The sequence below is a fragment of the Chionomys nivalis genome, chromosome 1 (assembly GCF_950005125.1).
Source record: "Chionomys nivalis chromosome 1, mChiNiv1.1, whole genome shotgun sequence".
In the NCBI taxonomy this organism is placed as follows: domain Eukaryota; kingdom Metazoa; phylum Chordata; class Mammalia; order Rodentia; family Cricetidae; genus Chionomys; species Chionomys nivalis.
In genome coordinates this window covers 138,620,569-138,648,048 of record NC_080086.1, presented here as the reverse complement: position 1 = coordinate 138,648,048, position 27,480 = coordinate 138,620,569, and the positions used below count along the sequence as shown (strand labels likewise).

Below are 27,480 nucleotides of genomic sequence, written 5' to 3'. Positions count from 1 at the left end.
ACGGACACGGAGGTGGGCGTGGCGCGCTCGCAGCGTGCTTAGAGCATTCTAAAGGTTTCTGAATCTGACCTTTACCCGGAGCGGTGGTGCTGGGCCTGGATCTCGGGTCGCCCATCCGCCTGATGGTCCGGACTCCACCCTCCCCCCGTCTTCATGTTGGGTCACCGACAGAAAGCACACCTCCCTTTTTCTGCACATTTCCTCTTTTATTTCGTTACACCAGCTTTACAGGGGCGGTCCTGGGAGTAGAACCCACTCCCAAGTTTGCTCCGGAGTCCTCCTTCACTGGGGCAGCTCCAAAACGATTTTGCCCACGTTCTTGTTAGCTTCCATGTACTCGTGGGCCGCTTGAATATCAATCGCCTGGTAGACCCTGTCCACCACCGGCAGCAGACGTTGTGGGCAGTCCTCGGAGAAGTAGGGCAGAATCTGCTCCGTGAAAATTTTCACCAGCGCTTGCTTGTACTAAGGAAAAGAACATCAACCTGAAGAGAGGCCCTACCCTGCCGTGCCCCATCTTGTCTGAGCATCTGAAACAGCCCTTCACTTCCCATATGAAAGAGCTTGCTTTCAAACGAGCAACCTCAATCTGTATCAGGTAAGATACGGTAAAACCCTAGTGTAACTGACAGACTTACATAGTGTCGATACAAAGGGATGCTCAAGCCTTATCTTCCCCATGGGGTGCGAAACTGATGGAATAACATTCCTAAAGCTGGCGCCTGCTAGAATGCTACAGAGGACTTTAGGAACAGAAATTTGTCGAAGGTATAAGCTTATTTACCTAGTGGGCTTCCTTAGTTCACTCAGAAGAGATCTACCCTGAAAACAAAGCCTTGAACTTCCTCGAAGACTTAATACTATGACTGTTTTGTTCATCCTGATAGAAAGTGTGTGTGTGTGTAGCATGGGATGGATATGCCTGAGGTTTCTGCTGGCTAATCTGAATACTTCTCTGACACATCTGTCCACAAGATGGCAGGTTTCTTTATGGGCTTCCCCTACGACTGGGTCTGTACAACAGCTTTCTGGGTGACAGACTCTTCTTCCACTCACCTTAATATCCCTAGGTCGCAACAAGCTGGTGATCAAACTCCCTCGTTTAAAAAGCAGTTTTGAAAACAGGGGCCCATTAACATCACCTCCTCCTATTAAACCATAGAGAATCCAGCGGCCCTCAAGAGCAAGGCAGTTGACATTCTTCTCCCAATAGGATCCACCTACGCAGTCTAGAATAATATCAACTCCAACGCCTTCCAAAGGGGAAAAATTAATAATAATGTTAGACACAAAAATTGGTACAAATACGATTTCATGGTGTATCTGTGGGTATGTGGGTAAAAGTAAATATAGGTGTGGCAGTGCACACCTGTAATTCCATCACTTGGAGGAGGAGGCAGGAGGATCAAGCTCGAGGCTAGCCTGGGGTACATAGTGAGAACTTGCCTCAAAATAAAAAGTTAATACAAGTACAATTGGGACTAAAAACGTTGGCCATAGAAATGTTCTTGTAAATGGAATTACATCATAGTACTGTATGTGTACAGCATTGTAATACAGTGCATCCTTTGAGTCCCCAGTCCCCACCTCATCCTAGACCTGGTATCTCACCTCACTCCCCCCCTCACCCAAGTAATACAGTCCCACCAGCATCCAGGCTGAGTAAGAGTAGAAAAGGAAATCTACTCCAGACCACAGAGCAGATGCTTGTCCACATCTAAGTTAGAAAGTCTGCCCTGGGTATCAGTCATAGCTTGCTAACTTTGTTCTCGTCTCTCCTTTTCTACCCACAAGAAAACAGAAAAAGATGAATGGGGGGGGGTGTCAGATTTGAGATATGTTGTAGCTCAATTGGTAGTGTCTGCCTAACATGTATAAAGCCCTGGACTTGGTCCTCAGAATTACATAAACCAGGTCAAGTGGTGTATATCTGTAATCCCAGCACTGGGAAGATAAAAATGGGAGAATCAAGGTCATTCTTAGCTATAGTGAGTTTGAGGCCAGCCTGGATACATGAAACCCTGTCTTCAAAAAAAAAAAAAAATACAGATTTGGCATTGGAACACAGACACGCATACGCGCGCGCGCACACACACACACACCTGCCTGCCTGATTATGGGGTTCTCACCCCAGCCCGACTTTGACCATCTCATTAGTCTGTGCTGCAGGCTTCCTGTTAACTCACTATCGAGTGGCTATTTGGGAAGAATGGGCCCTGGATAATTCTAGAACAACTCTGTGTGATTATGCAGTTTCTAAACATGTATGAACCATGTCACTTACAAGAATACACATTGTGGGTTAGGGATATAGCTCTTGGTGGTGGAGTTCTTACCCTGCATGGATATGAACAACACTGAAATAATCTTAGAACCCCAGTGCTGGGTGCTATTCTCTAGTAATCAAACACCAGAACACACCAGTTTGTCCAGGGCAGCTACAGTTCTTTCAGCAACCATGGAGATGAAGGTTTCATTTAGCCATTTTTTTTTTACATCTGCTGAGTGAGTTACCTTTAGTGAATCTCAATGTTGCTTCAGAAAAATCTTCTCTGTAATTGAATCCAGCAGCTGCCCCAAGATTTTCGGCCATTTGAAGTTTGTGCGGGGAGCCAGCTGTGACCAGAGGAATAGCGCCAGCCTTCCGAGTCAGCTGGATGGCAGCTGTGCCCACACCGCTGGATCCCGCATGGATCAGCACATAGTCTCCAGCTTGAACGTGGCCTGTGATGGAAAGTAGATAAGCTGCTATCCCTTCTGTCCAACTATAGAAATAGCCTATCCTCATCACCCGACTCTTGGACCAAATGACAAATAACTTGCTTTCTGAAGGAATACATTGACAGTTCTCTCTGTATGTGTCTCTCTCTGTCTTTCTCTCTTTTCCCTTACTGTCTCTGATCAAGTGGGAAATGGACTTTAGTTACAAAACTATTGGTAGCCACATCTATTATCTCTATTTGAAATGTGAACAGCCAAATGCGTATATCTACATACATACTTTTTAAAGCAAGAGAAGCCCCCATTGCCCGTTGTCATCACCTGAAGCCAGTCCTCCTTCAGTCTGAATCTGCCTTTAGGTGATCTTACTGACTCAAGTGTTGCACATAGACATCAGACTCTTCCACTCCAAATGGAGCTTTCTTTAGCATTTTTTTTTCTCAAAATGGGAAGTGACTTTTTGGTTTTGCACTGAGTCCAAACAGCCTGGCATTCAAGGCCTTCGATCTACCCAACCTCATCTTTTACTAAGGACAACAACCATCCCTCATCTCTGAGAGCAGCGGCTGCCCTCCCTTTGAGACCTCTTGGCCTGCCTTGATGCTTATTTTGTCTACCACAGCCCAGGTCGTTTTGTTCCTAAAAGCCACACCTGCTCACATCAGGTTTTCCCACCTCAGACTTCAATTGCTGGTGGAGAGAGAGCTATTCTCCCAAATTCTATGGCTGTATTTCTTCCTTTTTTTTCTCTTCTTTCCTTTTTTTTTTTCAAAGTTGAGGATCAAACGCAGGCCCCTGAGCATGCTAGGAAAATGATCTACCACTGAGATACACCCCTAGTCTGCCTCTTCTATTGCCCTGGGCCCCAAAGAGAAGCCTGCATGATTTGAGGTACAGATTGCTCCCGGGTCTTGTGTTAAGATATTCATAGACCTCCTATCTGCTACCCATAGTTCTCACTGCCCCTGTATCAAGCCATTTTAACATAGTTTGATGACCTGACGTTGTTAGTGATACAGCAAGGTGGGGTAGGCTGATTGGTGCTGGGTGTCCTAGAGGGCTGCTGGGGTTTGGAGAGGGTATCCTGGAGGTCTGCTGAGGTTTAGGGAGGTTGGCTCCGAAGGGGGTGAAGCCTGCTGCGTGAAGTTAGCAGCAGGCATCCTCACCTGCCAGATGTAAGAGCTGAAAGGCAGTAATCCAGGCCTCTGGGATGGCTGCAGCTTGAGACAGGGTCAGTCCTTTTGGGATAGGCATAAGAAGATCTTCATGGACAGTGACATACTGAGCTTGTCCTCCACCAGGGAGCAAAGCCATGGCCAAATCCCCAATCTTCCAGTGTCCCTGGCAGCCGGGCCCCAGCTCAACCACATGTCCTGATGCTTCAAGTCCTAAAATGCTACTGGCCCCTGGGGGCGGGTCATACTGGCCCAGTCTCTGCAGAAAGAGAGGCAGGCATATGCATCAGGGAGGTGGTCACTGGAAACCTGTGTGTGCCGCATCCCTGGACCTCTAACAGCTCTTCCTCTTCTCAGAGATCAGTCAGGATGAAGTGATGTGTGAGGGCCTTCTGTCTGTGTGTTACTTCTGTTGGTTAAGGAATAAAGAACTGCTTTGAGCCTATGGCAGGGAAGAACAGAACTCAGCGAGGAAAGCTAGACTGTTTGCTGGGAGAAAGAAGGGCAGAGTCAGGAGAAGCCATGGAGCCGCCTGGAGACAGAATGCTGAAACTTTGCTGGTAGGCCACGACCTCGTGGTGATGCACAGATTAATGGAGATGGGTTAAATTAAGATGTAAGAGTTAGCAAATAAGAAGTTAGAGCTAATGGGCCAAGCAGTGGTTTAATTAATACAGTTTCTGTGTGGTTATTTTGGGGCCAGCCGAGCAGCTAGGAACCAATGAGTGCCAATGAGTGGCTCACTCCCTCCAACCATGAAGTCCAGTTCCAGTTTGGGTTTTGTTTTTTTATTTATTTTTTGGTTTTTTTTTTTTTTTTTTTTTTTTTTTTTTTTTTTTTTGGTTTTTCAAGACAGGGTTTCTCTGTATAGCCATGGCAGTCCCGGAATTCACTCTGTAGACTAGGCTGGCCACAAACTCCCAGAGATTAGCCTGCCTCTGTCTTCTGAGTGCTGGGATTAAAAGTGTATGCTACCACCACTCAGTGAAGTCCAGTTTTGTAAGTCAGGAAAAAGGAGAGGGAAATGGCTTGGCTTATGTAAATTAAAGGCTTCAGGTCACAAATAGCAGTGAGTACCACAACTGATAGAGTCCTCAGCTAGTTAATTTATCCAAGTCCTGTACAAAGGAAGGAAGAAAGAAAGAAAGAAAGAAAGAAAGAAAGAAAGAAAGAAAGAAAGAAAGAAAGAAAGAGAAAGGAAGGAAGGAAGGAAGGAAGGAAGGAAGGAAGGAAGGAAAGAAAGAAAGAAAGAAAGAAAGAAAGAAAGAAAGAAAGAAAGAAAGAAAGAAAGAAAGAAAGAGAGAGAGACCTGGGTGGAGAAATGGCTTGTCCAAGATTGCAAAGTAAATTATTAGAGAGACTGGGAACAAAACCGTGGAATTTTCAGCAATCATTGTAATTTATTGAATGACAAACTGTACTTACCCTGGGTCTCAAATGCTTTAGACCACAAAGACATAAATGGGGTTTTACATCAGAACCCTTTCAGACTACAATTGCCTGGTCCCGACATCTTCATTTTAAAAAGTTCACCAGTTGATTCTGATACACATTTCTTTCTGTGTGTGTATGTGTGTGGGGGTGTACACGCACATATGTGTGTAGGATGCATATGGAATCCAGAGGTCAATACTGAGTGCTCGCCACCTTATATTTGACTCAGGGTCTCTCACTGAGCTTAGAGTTACTTGTTCAAGTAGACTGGCTGGCCAGCAAGCTCCTTTGGCTTCTCCTATCTCTGGGGGTTTCTCCTGTTTCTGGGATGACAGGTGCGCACACACACACCTTTATTTTTAAGGTTTACTTTATGTGAAGTTGAGTTTTGCCTGCATTTATGTCTACGGGAGGGTGCTAGATTCCCTGGAACTGGAGTTACAGACAGTAACTCCATGTGGGTGCTCGGAATCGAACCCAGGTCCTCTGGGAGAGCAGCCAGGGCTCTTAACCGCTGAGCCAGCTCTCCAGTCCGCATACCTGGGTTTTAATTATTGGCCTGGCCGTCCAAGCTCAGGTCCTCGTGCTTGTTCTACCACGGTTCACCAACAGAGTCACCGTCCCCACCCCTGGTGCACAGTTCTGGTTGACCCCAGCCAGCTCAACTGTGAAGGAGGCTGTGGTGGAAAGTGCTGGGTATCAGACCCACAGCCTGCGACTGAACTGTGCCTTACCCTTCCTTGTATACATCTGCTTCCTTTGGCGTGTTTGTTTTTGTGGTGCCGAGGACCTTGAGCATGTTAGGCAAATCTTCTACCACAGTTAGTCTTTGGCCCTACTTCATTTCATTTTTCTAGTTGTCGGTTTACCCACCAACCCACCACCACCACCACAAGTTCTTTCTTTGAAGCCTAGGCTGGCCTCAAACTTGAGGCAATCCTCCAGCCTCAGCCTCCACAGTGCTGGGATCATTCATTATTAAAATTGTAGGCTACATCAGTGGTGAACATTTATAATGTCACCATTCTGGAGACCGAGTTGGGACGATCTCAAGTATGAGACCATCCTGGTCTGTGTAGGGCTAAAACCATTTTTTTACTTCTATTTTTATTATTTATTATTATCATTAAAATTATTAAAACAATTTTAAAGTGAAAAATTAAAACAACAAATAAATAAAAGTTGCCCATTAGCGTTCCCTCTTTTAGTTGGACTGTAACTTTTCTTTTCCGAGCCAGTCAGTTTGTTTGGGTTACTTACAGGAGTATGGGTGAGAGGTTATTTACATTGTAATTTATTAATCAGACCGCATTGGGTCACACAGTTTGCTTCCTTGGCTGTTCCTGGGGTACCTGGAAGCCAGCCTATTTTCAAAAGAGTCTGTTTGAAAAAAAGGGTAATACTCTAACTAGGCTTTAGAATTAACTGGGTAAAATTCAAGGCCTGTAAGAGAAAAATCCTAACCAAAGTTTAATTAACAAGCACTTTTTTTCAATTTGGGTTCCAAGGGTACAGCAATCTAGATTAAGTCATTAAGACTGTGAAGGGACCACGTCTGACTTTGTACTAGGTCTTCCTTTATCTGTAAAATACAAATAGGCTTGTCTGCCGAGTTTTTAGGGGCAGCTGTCCCCCCCCCACACCCCACCCTCCTGTATCAACAAATGGTACTTCCCTGCCCTTTTCCGGGATGCCCAGGAAGATGATGAGGGAACATATAGTAGGCTGTGCTTTGCAAACACTTCTATTTTTGCTGTGGAGGATCACCCAGGGCTTGGAGCATGTTAGGCAAAGGCTCGCCCAATGAGCTACACCCTTGGCACAGCCCCTCATTTACAGGAACAAAGTGGCCACTTAGCTTTGGGCCTCAGAACCCCCAGGACAGCTGTTCTAATGGGTGTTGTGGGCAAACACCCCAGTCCCTGCTTTTTCTGTCTGGTCAGTTCACTGAAGACAGAGATTGAGCCCTGGAGCCCACCCTGCACTGCTTGGTGGAACCCTTGGGTACCTGGAGTATGTCAGCCCTGTTCAGGGCACTGGCTGCCACCTTCAGGAGGACTTCACCCTCTCCTGGGCTCGGCTTGGCCACCTCCTTGAGGTAGAGGTTTTCTGGTCCACCTGGCTGGTCAAAGTACACTGCCAGCATGCTGTCTGGGTACACTGGGTGGGCAGCAGGCAGAAAGCTCAGGCTCTGAAGGGAAGAGGGGTAGGGACACCTGTTAGCATTCAAGAGCCTGCCCTGGCCTGCCCTTGGGGTCCTGAAAGGATCCGTCCTCAGCTGCAGCCACTGAGAGCAGCTCCTGTGCACGTTTGCTACTTTCTCTTTTAAAAGGTGGGCCTGATTCCTTCCTTTCCATCTCTCTTCAGAGGAAGTGGCTGCTGCTGCTGTGGCTCCTCTCTCTCTCTCTCTCTCTCTCTCTCTCTCTCTCTCTCTTTCTCTCTTTCTCTCTCCCTTTCTCTACCTCTCTCTTCTCGTCCCCCTTCTCCCTCCCTCTCCCCTTCCCCCTTCCCTTCCATAACCCACTAAATAAATACCCACCTTCTCTGCAAAAAAAAAAGGGGGGGTGGGCCTGCCCAACTCCCGTCTCCTTCTCTCTCTTTTTTTTTCTCTCTCTCCACATCCCTTCTCTCCCTCTCTCTTTTTCTCTTGTCCCCAGGGACCAGCCTCTGCCCCCTACTCTCTGCCCTCTATTCTGCCCCTTCTCTCTCCTCTTCCAATAAACCTCCTATGTGAATCTTGTTGCATGGTTCTCTATGCAGCATTTTTTAAAGTTACAGCAACACCCCTGTGCAGCACCCACTGCAGATGGCTGCTCACCCAGATCCTGGATCCTATCTCCCAGGACCCTGCAATCCCTCCATAGGCTCTTGGTCCTGGATGACACGCTTTGAAACACTGCCCAGGGCTGGAAACACTGAAGGGCTGCAACAGCTTACCCTGTTCCAGGGTTGGAATCCCCAGTTCTGTCGACAGGCTCCTTCAGGCCATGGGAATAACTTAACTAAGCTGGTTTAGCAGGTACTGCCCGTCTTGGCTCCTTTGGGTGCTGGTGACCACACCCCAGAGCCAAGGGCCCGCCCTCAGCTGCCACTGGACTCTGAACTCTGAGAGGTCCAAGGGGTGGGACTGAAGGGAGCCAACCCAAACTGTTGTCCTTTTTACCCCTTTGAAGCAAAATTAATAAAAACTCAGAGACAGATATTGGGGTTCAACCTGAAGACCAGAAAAACAAAGCAGTCAGCCACTGGCTCTTACCTCAACCTTAGTCTGAAAATGGTGATCCCACCTCCAGGAAACCTCAGAATGAGACTGTCTGTGAGAGCTGTCTCCTCCCATTTTATAATCCTCTCTAGTTCTGGGATTAAGGACGTGCACCACTATCACCTGATTTCTGTGGCAAACTAGTGTGACTACCGGGATTAAAGGTGTGTGTCATTCCTGCTTGATCTGTAAGGCTGACCAGTGTGACTGGTTTACCTTTCTGATCCTCAGACAAGCTTTATTTATTAAAATGCAAATGAAATGCCAGTACACCCTTTAAAATGACAGTTTGGGTATTCCTTTCCTCAACTTAGGGGACATGGAAGCTGTTCCAGTTGTCATTATAGGAGGCAGAACTTCTCTCTTTCCAGATGTTTTAGGCTCAGACCCACAGCCATCCATTTTCCAATCAAGCCAGGCTCTCCTCTGTTCAGTACAGCTCTGATCCTCGAGGTGGGGTGTACATAAATCCACTCTGTGCTTTGATTGCTTGGGGTTTTCTGTAATCATCCCCATCTATTGCAGAGCGAAGATAGGAAATATAGGGAAAAAAATAAAGAGGCAAAGGGAAAGTGCTTCAGCTCACCAAGGCTGAGGTCCCTGCAGCCACAGAGGCTAAGTTCATTCTCAAGGTGTCTCTGAGTCTTCATTTCACGGACCCCCATGAACCCACACACCCGCGCCATGTTACACGCGACGTTGGTGCCCAATGCCTGGCATGAAAACAGAGAAGCCAGCCACTTTGAGAACTGGAAGGAACACTCTCAGGTAAGAGGAGAACTCCAGGATGAGCAGGGTCATGGAGAATTTAAACTCCCATCTCAGGAGCAACAAAATGCACAGTTGCTAAAGTGCTTCTGCACATTTTTTAAAGAAAGCAATACAAGGGCTGGAGAGATGGCTCAGAGGTTAAGAGCATTGCCTGCTCTTCCAAAGGTCCTGAGTTCAATTCCCAGCAACCACATGGTGGCTCACGACCATCTGTAAAGGGGTCTGGTGCCCTCTTCTGGCCTGCAGGCATACACACAAACAGAATATTGTATACATAATAAATAAATAAATATTTTACAAAAAAAAAAAAAAAGAAAGCAATACAAGAGATCCTGCGGCAAAGAATAAAAAAGAGAAAAAGGAAACTTCCCAGTAGAAAATAGGGAAAGTAAGAAAATCTTCCCTATAGAGAAGAGGGAAGGAAAGGAAATAAAGGGAAATCTATCGAAGGAAAAAGAAGTGATTAGTCAAGAAAAAGGATTTTCCTGGAAAAATATTGAATCAAAACCTAAAAATTAAAAGGCTCCATAAGAGGACAATAAAGGAAAGAAAAAAATCTCTTCCCAGTTGATATAGAGAAAGGAAAAAGGCTCTTTTCAATATAAAAAATTGAGACTAGTTAAAAATCAGAGCTCCCTCCCTATGGCTGCAGGCTGCCTGTCAGCTCTTTCAGAGGTGGGTCAGCTCAGAGCTGCTGTAGCTGAATAACAACAGTGGACCTCTGAAGCATGATAATAAAAACTCAGAGACAGGTATTGGGGTTCAGCCTGAAGACCAGAAAAGCAAAGCAGCTAGCCACTGGCTCTTACCTCTACCTCAGTCCAAAATAGCGATTCTGCCTCCACGAAACCTCAGAATGAGAGTGTGTCTGAGAGCTGTTTCCTCCCGTTTTATAATCCTCTCTAGGGCTGGGATTAAAGGCACGCACTGCCTGGTTTCTATGGCAACTAGTGTGGCTACTGGGATTAAAGGCGTGTGCTACCACTGTCTAGTCTGTGAGGCTGACCAGTGGGGCTGTTTTACTCTCTGATCTTCAGGCAAGCTTTATTTATTAAAATACAAAGGAAATGCCGCTCCAGGCCTCACTGCTGCAGCCTGAGTGAGCTCAGCAAGAATTTTGCTGTTTGCTTAACTTTAGTTAAAAATTTTGTTATTGTTTTTCCCTCAGAATGGGAAGAACTCAAATGAGAAATGTTTTTATTTTTCCCTAATAGTGGGAATAATTCATTATCAATAGTCTGTTCATGGGAGAAAGAAGGATATAAAACAAGCCCAGTTTCTATTAAGAACAATTGAGGTTAGAGCATAAAATATTAAGTCAATGCTATTTAAGTTCCCAAAGATATTAATCATTTATTGTATAGAAGATGTTCTCTTGATTGTCTAATTAATGTTTAGATAAGTGTTTAATTTTCATGGTAAATGAACTAAAAGAACAGGATTCATGATTTTAAACTATATTATTAGGTATGATATTGTCTTTTATCATTACTGAAAATATGACCCTGTTCTTTAAGTTTCTTTCTAAAAATTCTTTGTTAAATTCTATAAAAATGCAATGCCTGAAACAAGTTGGGTTATTAGGTTATTAGGTAATATGGCTACTAAGTTAAAAGCTCACAGAAGTAATCTTTTACTGACAAAGAGGTTACAAAATTGTTTCTCCATTAAATAAAATATAGGTAAATTGTTTGAGCCACACTGTTAATAAGTGGCAAGTTGCACTAACATGTTACTTGGGATCTTTAAGAAGGGTTCTCTTTTTAAGATTTTATCAAAACGTTCCATGAGTATCACCTAAAGTTGCCATTAAAATCCATGAAAGACTTTGCAGATAGAAGCTGGTGGTAGATTGCTCAATTATTGTTGCCCCCATATCCTAAAGGTAAAGCAGCTCCTATTATACAATAAAATGTTTTAAAAATACTTTTTAAAAAAGGTGTTTTGGCAAACTGTTATTAATGATGTGAGGCCAAAGCTTAAATTGCAAGTAAATGGCATTGAGATTCAGGCCCACTGGAAGCTAAAGCTGAGGTATCTGTAACTTTTCAAAATTCTTAAAACCCCAGTTGGCCTTTGCAAGAGCTCTCCACTTGGCTTTTAGAAGCTGAAATCTTATCTCAGGTGGAACAAACTGAAGTGGATTAAAGGGAACAACCTGAAGGACAGAAAAAGAGATAAAACCTGTGTGGTAAGACAATGGCCCTTAACTAAAGAAAAATGGCAGGCGCTTGAGGAACTGATAGAGAACAGTTAGGTGCTAAGCACATCGAAGAAATTACAGTCCTTAGAATTCTCCTGTGTTTGTAATCAAAGAACCTGAAAAATATTCACTGATCTGAAAGCTATTAAGAAGATAATTTAACCTATGGGATCTTTACAGCCTAAAATTCCTTTACATAAACAGGATAGAGAAAAATTTGCCTTTATGGTACCTACTTATAATAAAGCCTAGTCTGTAAAGAGATATCAATAAAAGTATTTCCTTAAAAAACTTTTAAATAGCCCAGCTTTGTGTCAGTATTTTGTAAATTACCCACAGGAAGTAGTATGTAAACAATTCCCTCATTCTATTATCTGCTATTACATAGACCATATTTTATTGTTGACTGCTTCTGATACTGATACCTTGGAAAGAATGTTTAGTGCAGTATAGAAAAATTTACCCTGTTGGGCATTATAGATCTCTCCCGAAAAAATACTAAGAGGAGATTCTCTTAACTATTTAGGATTTAAAGTAAGTAAACAAAAATTCAGCTATGAAAGACACAAACTAGAAAAAAATCTAATCGCAACATGAAGATGCTTGTTAAGTAGAAGGGGATATCAGGAACTCTGAAGATAATGCTTTACTAACTTCTACTTTAGAAATCTTTTTTTTTTATTTTATTCTTTTTTAATTAAAATTTCCGCCTCCTCCCCATTTCTCATTTCCCTCCTCCTCCTCCCACACATCGCCCCCTCCCCACTACTCTCCCCCTCTCCCCCCTTCCCCCACTCCATTCCCCCTCCCTCTCGATACTGAAGAGCAGTCCAAATTCCCTGCCCTGCAGGAAGTCCAAGGTCCTCCCACTTCTATCTAGGTCCAGGAAGGTGAGCATCCAAACAGGCTAGGCTCCCACAAAGCCAGTTCATGTAATAGGATCAAAACCTAGTGCCATTGTCCTTGGCTTCTCATCAGCCTTCATTGTCCACCATGTTCTTTAAATGCCGAAACGGGGACAGCAGCTGCTAAAAGACATTGGATTATGGGGGGGGGGGGGGATGCTGAATCAGGTCAGCCTGTGTAAAACCAGGGAAAGTGTTAAGTTAGGGCCGAGGTTATGCTTCTGTTGCCACAGGAGATAAAAGATTACAGATCCCATTGAAACTGATAAAAATCTAACATGAGCAAGAGGAATCTCTCCTGCTTCAGCTGCTGAGATGCCTCTGGGAAATAAAAGGCATTTGGAGCAGACATCAAATCCTAACACCTTGGGACAGCATGGGGTTTGTGTGACAAAGGCGAGGGGAATGACTCAGAAACCTGAATGCTGCAGATCTGTTCCTTGATATACTTATTTGTGGTAATTATGCAGGTAACGGGCAAACTATACATACTGGGTGTTTATCTCCAATCCTCGCATTAACATAACAGTCAGTTGAGGAGATAGGGACATCCCTGTAGTGGTTACTGAATCTTCATGGCTACCTGGTCCATCTGACAAGAGAGGTCCTTCTCAGCCAATGGAGTAGGGTAGAGTGATTGACACTACACTGCAGGAGTACAGGGTTATGACCCTTTGCATTGGGAAATGGAGCTCAATGCCTAAAAATAACTTCTCAAGTATGGCTAGCCATAGTCAATACTGCCCGAGATTACCATAACAAGTTTTCTGTGCTCCAAGTGTCTGCTTTCAAAGGGCAGGAGATTAGATTAATGGTACCAGTTCCGGAAGTCTACTGTTCTGTGAGATGTGGGTTATTGACAAGGGATCTGATTGGGTGCGTTGACAACAGTTTAAGAGTGAGAATCCTTGAGTGTTAATTCATATCTCCCAAGGAGACATCACAGACTGGTTTTCTGGTCTTCCTTCCCCATCTCCTCTCTAGGGGCCTGGAAAGTCATCAGGTAGCATTGGTATCCATTGAACCTGGGCTTTTTCTATTTCAGTTTGGTTTGGTCAGATTTGGATTATTACATCAGCCGAGAGGCTTATGGGGTTCAGAAACTTTTCAACCACTGACTGATGCCACTGATATTAATCACTCTAATTAAGGATTACTGTTTCAAAATGTTGGATCCCCTGATGAATACTTGTGCTTGTATCTTCACCCCATCCACTCTGTGTGTGTGTGGGGGGGGGAGGTTTGATGACTTATGAATAATACCACACATGGATAGAGTGGGTCTTTTAACGTTAATTAACCTAGTCTAGATAATCCCTTACAGATATGTTCAAAGATTTGTTTCCATGGTGACCTAAATCCCATAAAGTTGAAATCTAGATTAATCATTGTATTTTAACCACAAGACTTCACCCTACAATCTGTCACTACAGTCCCAACTTACTATGGGGCTGTGCATGCTTTGGAGGGATGGGTTGGTGGGCCCATGTCATCATTATTGGGGTGTGTGTGTGTGTGTGTTTATTCTTCATTTTCGGAATCTAATGTCACACAAACTGGGCTCTTGAGGGAAGTCATGTGTCTTTGAACTGTAGCAGGGTTGGCGGAAGCTGTGATGTCCATTTCCTCCCTGTGCTGTCTGTACTTCCTGTGCTCAACCAAGCTCTCAGTGCTTGTTCAGTTCTGGGCAGGAGCGTGGAAGGATCTCTCTTCCGGGAAGATAAAGTAGGTTTGGAGGAAGGAGTGGCCATCTTGTATGCAGCTCTGGGATGGCTGCAGTGGTTGGTAGGAAGGCAGTACAAATCTTTGGGGGAGAGAAGATGGACAGAGGCAGTCTTCAAAACTGGGGAAAGTACTTGAATGAGGGAACAGGTTACAGTGCCTGATAGGACTCTGCTCAGTGTGCCTTGGGCAAACCCCATGGTGCAGGATTTGCAAGCCTGAGCCACAACACCCAGATGTGCCAGCAGACTAAAAGCTCTATTTGATATGTGGGGGATGGGGATCTGGGAGGAGTGGTCATCTCATCAACTCCTCCCGAATACCTCCAGTGGAAAAACAAAAGGACCAAAAGTGAAGAGAAGGAACTGGCTAAAGTAGTTTGTCTTCAAACAGAAGAGACCATCACAAAGCAGTGGGTGGCCCATGTGGCACCCTTTGTGTTACGTAGATTGTCCTATTTCAAGGTTCACTGACTCCTGGCTAGATCAGTAGTAGGTGTGTGGAACTCTACCCTTGTTGGGATGATCCAAAATTTAGGGTTACCTAGTTATTTCCCAGTTGCTAATTAAGTAAAGGTCTGTATTCTAGAATCCTCTTACCTCCATCTTTTGCCCAGAGCTCATCTGTCAGAATATGTTGGAATATCTCTTGAGGTCCAGAAACTCTGATCTGAGGCCACAGCCATGACTGCTCATTTGACAGAAAAGTGAGCTGGAAGAATTAATTTTCCTGTTTCTAGGAGGGTTCCAGTAACTTCAAAGGTCCTGCACAGTTCTGCTGAATCACCCTGAGGCAGCAACTTCTCTCCTTGCACAATCGAGTTCAGGTGACTCACTATCTGGAACAGCCAAAGACTTGAGACTTTCTCAAGGGACGCTAAGAGAAAGTCACCAACCAGTAACATTAGCTCTCCCATCTGCAGGACTGTCCCTGGCTCCTGGGTACTATGTGAACTCTCTCCATGGTACTCCCCCTTAAGTCTGATGAGGCAAATCTCAGGAACCAGGAGTCTCCATCCTCCTTCATTCCTGTCCTCTGTAGACTATCTGTTTTGGCTCTCTTCTTAGGTACCAGTCCTCATGACTGTAACTCCAAGATCTGTCACCCTCACTTAGACATACGTGCAGGCGAAACACCAATGCACATAAAATAAAATTTTAAAAGAAGTTACTTAAAAAAGGAAATGGTCTTCACTGCTCTATTCGCTGACAATTTAATTAAGCCTTGCTCCAGTTTTGCTGGTGGCAAAGATTTGGAGACCACCCACTCAATAAACGATTTGTTCCCCAATTAGATGCGTCATTCAGGCTCTCGGGTTTTAGAATTAGACAACACTTTTGAAGATTTACCAAGTGATTGTCAATTATATCTGCTATATTGTCACTTAGAAACACTCTGTTTAAACTTATATACTCAGGAGGGATCCCAATACTAACGATGTTATTTTTTTTAACACATTCTGACTATGATAAAAGTTTTTGCTAAAATTTATTTACTTAATATGCTTTAAATATATTTTAAGTTAACACCTAGGTGCTGCATACTTACTTCATTTATGAGAAACATTTGTACTATTCTTATTGGCAAAAATGTTCCTCATTGTTAATAAAATAAAAGTCCCCTTCTATAAGAAAAGAATTTCTCATTTTTTATATCAAGTAATCATTTCACACATCTTGAGACAATCATTTTGTCTCTGAAATTTAAGAAATAATTGATGGGGAAAAGTGTGAAGCCCTCTTTTCCTCAATGAATTATGTTACAAAGATTTTTTTTTTTATTAAAAAATGCATTTTAACTTGTCTGCGTGAGTTCAAGTGATCCCCTGGAACTGAAGTTCTGGGTAGTTGTGAGCTGCCCTGTGTGTGCTTGGAATTGAACCCAGGTTGTCTGAAGAGCAGCCAGTGCTCTAAGCTGCTGAGCCATCATCTCCAGTCCACACCTCATTGGTGCTTTTCTGCTTTCCTCTCACGGGACTCCAGTGCACAGATGGTGCATGTTTTCATCACACAGGATGAGGAGGCTATTGTATCTAACTGTATCTAGTGTTTTCCTTTCCTTTAGCACGGTGTAGCTGAGTAGGACTGGGGATGGTCAAGATTATATCCTGGAGATGGGAGGTGGGATGGGAGAGGAAAGAAAAGCAATTTGATATGAGTCCTCAATCTCAGCAGCATAGTATTAGGAAAGTACACATAGGAGTTAAGAATCTGGGGCACAGACGGATGTGGTGGCACACACGTCTAATCCCAGAACTTGGGGGGCAGAGGCAGGTGCCTCTCTGAGTTCCAGGCCAGCCTCATCTACAGAGGGAGTTCCAGGACATCCAGGGCTACACGGAGAAACCCTGTCTCAACCTTCTACCCTTGACAAAAAGAAAAGAATCTGGGGTAGGGAACCCTTTAATTTATCCATGCCACTGTGGGCCTCCCAAAGTTTTTGTGCCTACCATGATAAGAACGTCCTTAGTTTGGAGACTCGCTTGGGAAGATTACGTGCTCTCTGGGTGTTTCTACCCACACTGTGCAATTACTGCCAAAGAGTCACTTCTTTGGTTCTTTAGACAGCTGGACACAGTTGCAACTTTGTCATGAGAATTATAGGAAGAAACCGGAGAGTCTGTCCCAAGCAGTGCAGTGGTCAAGTAGCCAGGAAATGCTGTCCACTGGCTGTTGGCGAACCACCAATGTTTCATCCTTGCATGTCACTGCAGTTCATCAGCCTAGGGGTAGGTACACAGTTATCCTGACTTAGACACTCCAGATGTCAGTGTGTTAAATTACGAGGAGAAATCACTGAAGACTGAATCCCAAACCTGTGGGAAGATCTATGTATATAGTCAAATCGGAAGCCATAAATTTATTTTTGAGTATTATTAGTGAAGTAAAAAAGTAGAAATAACTAGCCAGGTGGTGGTGGCGCATGCCTTTAATCCCAGCACTCGGGAGGGAGAGGCAGGTGGATCTCTATGTTCGAGGCCAGCCTGGTCTATAGAGCAAGTTCCAGTACAGGCTCCAAAGCTACCCAGAGGAAACCCTGTCTGCAAAACCAAAAAAAAAAAAAAAAAAAAAGTGGAAATAATTAAAGCTTCTAACATGGAATATATATTTAAATTAAATGATATGCAGTGATTTGATAGTGTTTTTTGAAGGAATCTTAGTGACACTCAAGAAACAACTTGCTGCTAAATAAACATGTACATTGAAAAATACTGGATAAAAATGAAATCAGTAGTTTTCAGTTAGTGAAAAATTATGAGTATCTTATTTTTTCCCAGGTTTTTAATATGTCTACTTTTGTATTTTTAATAGATGAAGACTAAGTTTAGGGTATTTATACGTATTTTTTTTTTAACTTCAGGAGCACTGAGGCTGGACCTCCAGTCTTCTGGCATGCTAGGTGCTTCATCCCTGAGCTCCATCCCCAGCGTAAACTTAAGTATTATAAAAGCATCGTCCACAGCTGCTGATGCCTTTTGGGAGGCATCCTGTTCTCTTGTGGAATATCCACACACACTGTTTTCCACTTCTCCAACTTCTCACCATTCCTGACATGCCAGGAAGCTCCCTGACTCTGGGGCTCTCATATGCTGTCCTTCGTCCTGGCATGCTTTTTGCCCTCTTCTATGCTTCCTCTCTCAAACTCATTTCTAACGCCAGTTTCAGGTTCTCGTAAAGCCCTGAAGGGGCTTCATGGAACAGTTAGTTGCTCCAAGCTCTGTGCTCTGGCATTATTTCGTACCTGGACACATGCGGGTTCATTACATGATCATATGACTCACAAATCCACGAACCCTGATAAACTGTGGACCCATCGGTGATCGAGAGGACAAGGTGTTTACCTCTGGGTCATTGCTACTTAGCATTTGGTAGGCTACTCAATAGGAAAGAGATGAATTTTGAACTTTTCTCTTTCACAAACCAAGCACACGGATGAATGGTTTCAGTGGGAAGGTTGACAGCGAAGAACAAATGGGTGACCCTTAGGACCTATGCTCAGAGGACAGCTGGTGTTGGCAGGAAGCTCTTAGAAAGGTTGTGAGATAAAACTTGAAAATGAGAGGATTTTCTAAGCATTACTTTAATTTTTAAGGTGGTTTGACACTGACACAGCCTGGGTACAGAGTGGTCAAGGACACTGGTGAGAGGGCTCAGTGGGTTCACTTGCCAGCAGCCCTCACGACCCAGGTCCCTTTCCCACTACTCACACGGTGGACGAGGAGAACGGACTCCACAGCTCTCCTCTGACTTCGATGTGCGTGAGGCTCACACACGGGGAGACTAGGGCCTGTATTCTTGGAATATCTGGCAGGATGTGTGGGGACTTGGAGGCGAGATTCCCAACAGACTTGTCCTATGAAAAATTGTTAATGCACTCGGGTTTCAAGTCAGTCACCAATGCTTAAAGAAAAGGAATGAGCTGGTCAGGTCCTTCCGGTGAGAGATGATGAACACTTGAAATAAGAAAAATGTTCCTTAACTCAGTCTTTGTTTTTGTCTTCCACTCAGTGTTTTCAAGCAAAAATATTTTTTCTTAAGGATCTGCACTTTCTTTCAAAATAATAAAGTTGTCTTCACTAGTTGTCCAATGATTTAATTTCCTTTCTTTCTTAGATAGTCTCCTGAAAGAAACACAGCACATTGATAATTTGTGAGTGTGAACTGACCTTACAATGTAATTCATTCAGTTTTCAATAAGCAGTGTTGGCTGACTACCACGTGCTGGTACCATGCCGTGCAGTGGAGTTACAAGGATGACGTGATGGAGGTCTGTGCCTAGCAGGGGAGTCAGATGTATGCAGTCCTCGGTTCTACTCCACAGTGACAGGGCATTTGAGCTGCTCCGGAGAGAACGATGGCACACACAACTGTCAAGGGAAGATGGGTGGGGGAGGGCCCAGGGAACAGTAGAGCCTGCTGCCTGCTCCTTCATTAAAAACAATCTGTTAATAAGAAATTTGAGGACTGTTTTTCACTCAGCAAAAATTATACTTGTTTTCTTAACCTGTGGAAGGTTGCTTGAGCCCCCAAAGGGGTCTTGACCCACAGGTTGAGAACCATGGCTCTACTGCAACCATGACAGACAGAGATAGGGGGAGACCAGGACTGTACTGGCAATTGACTTTCAGTCAGATATGGTGGCACGCTCTTGCAATCCCACTACTTGGGTGTTAGAAGCAGCAAGTTCATGGCCAGTTTAATATGCATGTTGAGTTCTAGGCCAGTCAGTACTACATAGCAAGACATTGTTTCAAAGAAAAAAAAAAACCAACAAAACAACACCAAAAAACCGAAAGCAAATAAAAAAGTAAGGCCTTTAAAAACTTAACTTATTGTAAGAATTATTGCCAAGCAAATTCAGAAAAATAAATTATTTTCTATTCTTCTGTTTTATAGGACTGGTCTTAGATGATATTCTAATGAGAATAAACAAAATAGCCAAACCATGAACCATCGCTTCTTTCCATGTAGATAACAAAACACAGAGCCTGGATTCTTACATACATGTGGGTTTAGTTAAGAGAGAGGCAAGTCTCATGTGAAGAAGCTAGGACATTTGGTTGTCCACTTGAGGTTAAGTCACAGGAAGTTTAAGGAATAATTATAGTTCTTTAATAATTTTATACTATTTAAAACTGATAACTTAGAATTAGTGGCTAACATTTTACTGACACACACAATTTGCAATATAGTTGTTTAAAAATAAACCTGACTGATTGTGTGTAATACAGGGTTATCTGCCTATTGACTCCTTAAAGTTGCTATTACATCATGCTGTTGGAACCTTCCATATTTAAAAAACAATTGAAACAGGGTTTCACCATATGACTCTAGCTGGCTTGAAACTAGCTATACAGATTAGTCTAGCCTTGAACTCACAGAGATCTGCCCACTCCTCCTCTGTGCTGCGGATTAAATACAGATGAATGATCTACATCCAGAGGTTAAAAAAAATTTAATCACCGTGATTCTTTATTTCTCAAATCTTCTGCAATAATCACATATTTTTTTAATAGAGAAAAGCACAATTGGAGGCATACTAGCACATGCCTGTAATCCCAGAATTTAGTGGGCTAAAGCAGGAAGATTGCAAGTTTGATCCCAGTCTGGGGTACACAGTGAAACCCTATATCAGAGAGAGAGAGAGACTGGAGGAGGGGAGGGAGAGAGAGCCATAGTAATGAAGGAAGCACAGTTAAGTCAGCTGATGGTAGCAGCCTGACCCACCCCTTAGGCTATCCAAACACTTCTAACATCGCTGGTCCCTTCTTACAACAGTGGGTTCTAACTGGCGCTGTGCCAGCTGCATTATTTTTTGGAGTCTTTTGTGACCTTGAGTGAATGAATGAATGAATGAATGAATGAATGAATAAATAGTCAGAGAATCTTCATTACAATGAAGCCAGGGAACTTTCTGACCTTCCCTATGGAATTAGCTTGGTTCTGAGCCAATAGAATAAAGCCTGGTTTATTGAAAACCTAGCGGCCTGCCTTTCTACTTTCATTATAGATATTTTAATGAGATATATTAGCTCAAATTATAGGTCTCTGTCTGGTTTCTATTCCTACTCTGCTGAAACTGGGCCTCCTTTTCTAGGACTTAACTTCTCACACATTCATTTGAGATTAGTTCACTGAAACTGCCTGGTTTGTTAGGTAGAAGTCATTCGCATCTCCATTTATCAAACATACAGTAATTTCCTACTCAAAATCATGTACTGTGCTAGATCTCAGATGGGGGACATTCAGATGGCATTGCTGCAATAGGTTTGTAATCCACATCAACAAAGAGCTGTAATGGGAATAACAGCAGTGGTGTGCATAAAATACACAGCCCAGTGAAGAGGCATCCAGATCTGCCCGGACCCTCAGTGACAATGAGGAGTGACCAACCAGATGTGAGGGGGCGTGGGCAGGACAGGAATGCATTTCTGGCAGGTAGGACGGCATCTACAGATTCACGAGAGGCCATTTACCATTTGCTATGCTCAAACCTCACTTTAGTTGTCTATTAAATCTTAACTTTTTTTTCCCAATTGTAAACCAAGGAAGGGAACTGCACTACACACCAAAATGGCTCCACCTCTCCAGGGTGGCCCTAACATTCTTTCCTTTTTACCTGCTTCCTCTCGGCTCCCCTGCGCATCTCTCTTGCACAGCTTACTGACATGGGGGTGGGGGTAGGGGTAAACCATGACACAGATCAGGGTGCTACCAAGCCAGGGAAGGAAGCAGTTGCCTTGCGATGGGACAGAGCAAAGCTGACTCACGAAGAAGCAAAGACAAGACAGACTGCTAGCAGTTCAGCAGTGTTCCCATCCAGGGTACTTGCCTTTCCCATGGCTCCCCAGTGTTCAACACTTTCTGTGTGTATGTGAGTCATCCCTGGATTCTCCAATAAATTCCTCTTTTCTCCCCTGGCTAGTTTGAGTAGGGTCTCAAGCCTCAGTGGGAGGCAAACTTACCCAGCTTCTCCGTGGCCTCCACACAGACGCTAGGATACATGCCTGCAGTGTAAGTGGCCACCAGAAGATACAGATGGGTCTTCACAACAACCACACCAGTGTTCTCCTGGGTGAGGAAGGACATAGAACGCTCTGGCTTTGTTCTGAGCCACAAGGCCAGGAGTCACCCCAGACACATTCAAAACAAAACAAAAAACCTTTTTCCTGACTTCTTTGTAGTTTTGTACTTGTATTTTAATCTTCCATTATTTTGAGAAATTTAGTAGTATTTTCTGAAAAGTTTCAGTTTTTTTGTACTAATATTGCACATATTGTGAAGAAGAATCCCTGGAAAGTATGCTGACTGTGGGGAGGTTGGAACGTTGCAAGTCCAGAGCCTAATAACTATGTATTCTGGGCTATAGCCCGGTAATAACCTTTCCTTGCCTACCTCTGTGTGTAACAGGTATATGAACTTGTGCCTAACAGGTATATGAACTTTGGAATGTATGTAAACACCCCACCTGATCCTAGCTTTACTGTATGTGTCCGTGTCTCTGTCCTTTCTTCGTTCCCTCGCTGCCCCCACACTGGGTTTCAGGACCCAAGAGAAACAAGTCATAGCACTGGAGGATGAACGGTATCAGGAGAGGTAGCTCAGCTGAGGGAATATTTTAACAGCCGGGATATCTGCCTAAGAATACTTTTAGACAGAAGTGCTTCTTTTCTTCTTTAATTCACTTCAGTGCTGGAGACCAAGCCCGGAGCTTTGCATGCTCCAGGCAAGGTCTCTGCTTTTCAAGTCCATCCCCAGCCTCTGTGAGTATCTTCACACTTCACAGCTTCACGCACACACACTTCCTGGCACTAGAGTGCTATTTCAACAACTCAAGGCTACTAGGAATGTTTTGTAGAGAGCATCAGGAAGGATAAAGAAAACCGAAGTAAAATTCTTAAGATTTTTACCCATCTGCCTTTGAATCTTGAATACTTACATTCTTAGCATAAAGAGAATAGTCGTCCGCCCGGACACATTTGTAATCCTTTTCCTTGAAGTACAACCCTTCCCTTCGGGTTATCAGTGGGTTTTTGGCAAATCCATTCACAAGTGTTCGAACATCACTTGGCATTACCTGCAGAGGTTAAACAGGACAGGTAAGAAGCATGGCCACTGGCCGGGTAAATTTAGTTGACTACCTTTTAAAATGACCTGAAGGGTGGGATTGGTTTTCACTTTTTAAAAATGACTGGACAAAAGAAAAGCACTTGTTACCTGTCACCATTACATGAACTCCAAGTTCCACTGTTCATAAACTTGCATTAGAGGATAGCCATACCTATTGCTTTCTATGGCTACTCTTCCAACTACAGAATTACTGATTGTGACCGACTATGTGGTCTAAACATAGCATTTCCAATGGCTTTTCAGTAGAAAAGGCTTTTTTGGCTTTCCAGCGGTGATGACTCTCGCAAAGGATCTCCTTCGTCCCTCTCCAGAGGAGGAAAAGAGGAAACACAAAAAAAAAGTGCCTGGTGCAGAGCCCCAATTCCTACTTTATGGATGTGAAGTGCCCAGGATGCTATAAAATCACCACGGTCTTTAGCACAGACGGTGGTCTTGAGTGTCAGCTGCTCCACTGGGAAAGCAAGGCTGACTCAAGGACACTCCTTCACGAGGAAGCAGCACCGGATTCGAGATGAATGGAACCATCCCAACAAACACATTTTGGGGGAAAAAAGAAAAGAAAGAAGAGGCTCTTTTGTTTAAAAGTCATATCTACAGGAAAGGATTTTCTGAAAAGGACTCCAATAGCACAGGCAATAACCTCAGGAATTTGCCAATGGGATCACAAGAAATTAAAGAGTTTATGTACAGCAAAGGAAACAATACTAGAACAAAGTGACGGAACATAAATGTGAAACAACCACCAACTACACAGTGGACGCAGATTTATGAACCAAAGGTAAATAAAGAACTGCAAAACTCGGGCTGGAGAGATGGCTCAGTGGTTAAGAGCACTACCGGCTCTTCCAAATCCTGAGTTCAATTCCCAGCAACCACATGGTGATTCACAACCATCTGTAAAGAGATCTGGTGCCCTCTTCAGACAGAACACTATACACATAATAAATAAATCTTTAAAAAAAAAACCTGCAAAACTAAAATTCCCAAATCACCCAATCAATCAATCAATCAATCACAAAAGGTCAAATACTTGAAAAAATAATATACATCCATCAGATAAATGCAAATTAAAACTGCTTTGAGGGATCGGAAAGATGGCTCAGTACTTAAGAGCACCTGCTACTCTTCCAAAGGACAGGAATTCAGTTTCTAAACGTGCATGTCAGGTGGCTCACAACTGCCTACAACTCCAGCTCCAGAGGATCTGAAGCCCTCTTCTAGGCTCCAAGAGCACTGCACTCAGATGCACATCTAAACAGATATACACACATATACATATATAACAATAGTTCTAGAGAGATGGCTCAGTAATTAAGAGCAATTGTTGCTCATGTAAAGGATGGATCTAGATTTGATTCCCAGCACCAACATGGCAGCTTACAGTTCTATGAGATATGAGTCTTTTGAATCCTGAAGGCACTATGTATGTATTTTGAGAGTATACCATATGCCAGTCATAATAAGTATCAAGAAAACAGAACCAAATGAGGGCAGAGATGTAGCTCAATTGGTAGAGCACTTGCTGAGAATGTCAAAGCTCTGGGTTTAGTCCCTAGCATTATAGACCAGGCATGGCGCTCCATGTGTATAGTCCTAGCGCTTGGGAAGTAGAGGCAGGAAGTTCAAGGTCATCTTTGGTTACCTAGCAGGTTGCAGGCTAGCCTGGGCTGTATGGAGCTTTCTTAAAAACAGAAAAGAAAGAAAACAATTGACAAGAGATGCTGGCAAGGATGTGGGGGAAGACGAGAGCAGCTCTTAATCCATTGCTGGTGTGAATGCAAACTTGGGCACCTACTATGGAAATCAGTGTGGAAAGTTCCTTCCCAAAAAACTGCCCCACCACTCTGGGGGATGAATAAGTGACAGCCTTTGACTCAACAGGTCAGGAAGAGATAGGCACATGTACATGTTCACTGGAGTAGTAGTCACGATAGCCAGAACACAGAACTTATCTAGATGAGCCCAATATAAGAGTAAACCAAAAAAAAGGGGTATACGTACACAATGTAATTTTATGCAGCCATAAAGAAATTGACATTGCTGGACATGATGACACACACTTTAAATCCTAGCACTTGGGAGGCAGAGGCAAGAAGATCTCTGTAGTTTGAGGCCAGCCTGGCCTACACAATGAATGAGACTCTATTTCAGAGGGGAAAAAAAAGAAAAATGAAATAATGACATTTGCAGGAAAATAGCTGTAGTTGGAGTCATTGTGTTAAGGGTTAATAAACCTGACCCACAGAGACAATTAGCACATTTTCTTTTACATATAGAATGTGGATTTAAAATAATGTGGTTGAGGTTGGAGAAAGAGCTCAGCAGGTACGAGCACTTGCAGAGGACCCAGGTTATTCCCCACTGCCCACCCACACTATGGCTACCAACCGTCTAGAACTCTAGTTAAGGGATTGGAAGCCCTCTTTTGGCCTCTGTAGGCATTGCATACACACGGTACGTAAACATACACATAAAAATAAAAACAAATCTTTACAATTATGTGTATGAATATATTTACTGATGTGTTGTGTCTGTAGGTGAAAAAATTAGGGAAGATGGACCTCTTAAAGAAGGTGGGAAATAGGACACGATAAGAAAACAGAAGGAATCAAGCTGAAGCGGAAGAAGGAACAGAGAAGGGCACTGCGGGCAGGAATGAAAGAAAACAAGGTATAATGACCATGTTGGGGTCAGGCTGGGCCTTGCCCTGTTACTCCATGCTTTGTAAAACAGCAGTTTTTCAGTGTTTCCTGCTCGAAGAGACTCCATTTGAAGATGGAGGATGACCGCACACCTGGATGGCCACAGGAATAGCACGTCCATCCACCTACGCAATACAGACTGAAAAGAGACTTATTCCTGGGGGAGAGAGATTGCACCTCTATAAATTTATGAGGGTAAACCGAGAAAGTGGAGGCATATGGGCATATTAAAACCATATCAGAAAGACCAAGCCCAAGAAATATCATATACAACAGACCAAGGCAAGCGTGTAACTCCCTTCCCCGGACTCCACAGAGAAGCAAACAACTTGCACGGAGATGGCATTGGTGCCGACTGACCTGGACCTGCCCTGTCTGTCCATCTGTCTACCGATCTGTCTGGACCCAGCCCTGCCCTTCTGCCCCTGGAGCTGTCTCAGCTCTGCAGCTTTACTCTCAAACTTGTGATCTGAAGGAGCCTAACCACTCACCAAAGTTTCTCCAGATTCTTTCTTGGAGCTCTGGTTTTGTTAACTTATTGATATCTATTGTCAAATATCTATGACATTTCTACCAACTTCCCTTCTTTTCAGGACTTATGAGAACCCTTGAACTCTGCTGTGATCTCTTAACAACTTATTGCCATTTGGAACCATACATACATATATATGGCTGCATGTATATGTACACACACATATTATTGTGTGATCCAAGAGTTGATATTAATAGTTCAGATGGGAATAAAACAGCCTGTGTTCATCTCAGTCATGGTTGCCTAGGAAAGCAGGCATATCAAGTGGATGCCGCGGAAACGACTGTACCTTTATCATTACTCAATAAATTCTGATATTGTTGAAACATGTTCATATTCTTTACATTGTCCACTCACAGCACATATATGAAGATGACATGATAAAGAAAACTACTTTGCATGCTAACCTAGAAAGTTATTTTTTTATAAAGTTTTTTCCTCTTACACTAAATCCTGGTGATGTCACACACAGGCTCCTTTCTTGGAGTTTGATGAGGGCGGCACTGTCCACGTGCTTTGTCCCCAGCAAGGTGTCTAACAGTAAGTTTTGTAAGTGACTCATGCTTCTTCAGCTCTGAACCAGGAACTGCAGTTGAAGCCTCCAAGTATGAGCATGTAAGTGCCTCAGATGCTTCAATTTTAGTATCAGTGGGTGACCTTTAAAACGTTGGAAGAGTGAGATTGGTGGTCTGCCATCCAGTGTTCACCAATACTCAGAATTAAACAACAAAACACCATAGAAAACCAGAGTTCATAGAATGGCTTATTAAGCGGAATTTGAAGGAAAAAAATTAGAGCCTCAACATTTTTAGCTATGAAATAATTTACATGAGAATTACCTGGGGTTTAAAGACACAAGTCCATGCCTATCATCACAGGTACCCTAGCGGCAGGAAGGATACAAGTTCAAGGCCAGAGAGACCCTGTCTCTCCGTGGTAGGGAGGGAAATGTAAAGTCCTCGGTTCAATCCTCAGACCCGCAGAAATGAACAAGTAAATAAATAAAAGTCAAATAAAGTAAAAACAAAAAGAAGCAACCAGCTACCCAAAGAACGTCATAGCCATGGACTAAGGAGAATAACCGAGTTAAATAAGATCCTCCTTTCATTCCTCCTTGACCAGCATCAACGCTGGAGGCAGACACTATTCAATAGACCCCGAGCTCTACCACCACCTTGGATGTCCTTTAGGGCTACATTTCCTGCCCATGGACCGCCTTCAGAGTCAACCGCCACAAACGCTCGTTCACCAGGGACCTAGCATGGCGATCGCCCCTCTCCTGCCGCTCCCTTCGGAGAGGCGACTGAGGGCGAGCGAGCAGCCTAACCGAATCCGAAGTCCTGCGGAATGTGAGCTAAACACCGGGGAACAGCGCTACTGGTGAGTCAAAGCTCCGCCAGGGGCGGGCATGGGCGGAGCCTAG

The 27,480-nt window shown here is 43.7% G+C and overlaps 2 protein-coding genes across 4 annotated transcripts; both read right to left on the bottom strand.

The window, feature by feature from the left end:
- Nucleotides 1-170: 170 nt before the first annotated feature.
- Tp53i3 (tumor protein p53 inducible protein 3) lies at nucleotides 171-14,892 on the bottom strand. 3 transcript variants are annotated; one of them, XM_057775545.1, is made up of 6 exons: nucleotides 14,793-14,892; nucleotides 7,339-7,521; nucleotides 3,888-4,155; nucleotides 2,515-2,724; nucleotides 1,057-1,253; nucleotides 171-465 (listed from the first exon to the last, which is right to left on the bottom strand). In XM_057775545.1, exons 1-6 carry the CDS (start codon nucleotides 14,814-14,816, stop codon nucleotides 283-285), a joined length of 1,065 nt encoding a protein of 354 aa, XP_057631528.1. In that variant the 5' UTR covers nucleotides 14,817-14,892; the 3' UTR covers nucleotides 171-282. The 3 variants fall into 3 exon arrangements, with proteins under 3 accessions (XP_057631528.1, XP_057631536.1, XP_057631545.1); XM_057775553.1 differs by lacking the exon at nucleotides 14,793-14,892 and adding an exon at nucleotides 8,268-8,325; XM_057775562.1 differs by lacking the exon at nucleotides 14,793-14,892 and adding an exon at nucleotides 8,149-8,237.
- A 3,786-nt stretch (nucleotides 14,893-18,678) lies between these two features.
- Pfn4 (profilin family member 4) lies at nucleotides 18,679-27,389 on the bottom strand. Its single transcript, XM_057775576.1, has 5 exons — nucleotides 26,897-27,389; nucleotides 26,503-26,714; nucleotides 22,633-22,770; nucleotides 21,659-21,764; nucleotides 18,679-18,814 (listed from the first exon to the last, which is right to left on the bottom strand). Exons 2-5 carry the CDS (start codon nucleotides 26,617-26,619, stop codon nucleotides 18,786-18,788), a joined length of 390 nt encoding a protein of 129 aa, XP_057631559.1. The 5' UTR covers nucleotides 26,620-26,714; nucleotides 26,897-27,389; the 3' UTR covers nucleotides 18,679-18,785.
- Between the last annotated feature and the right edge of the window lie 91 nt (nucleotides 27,390-27,480).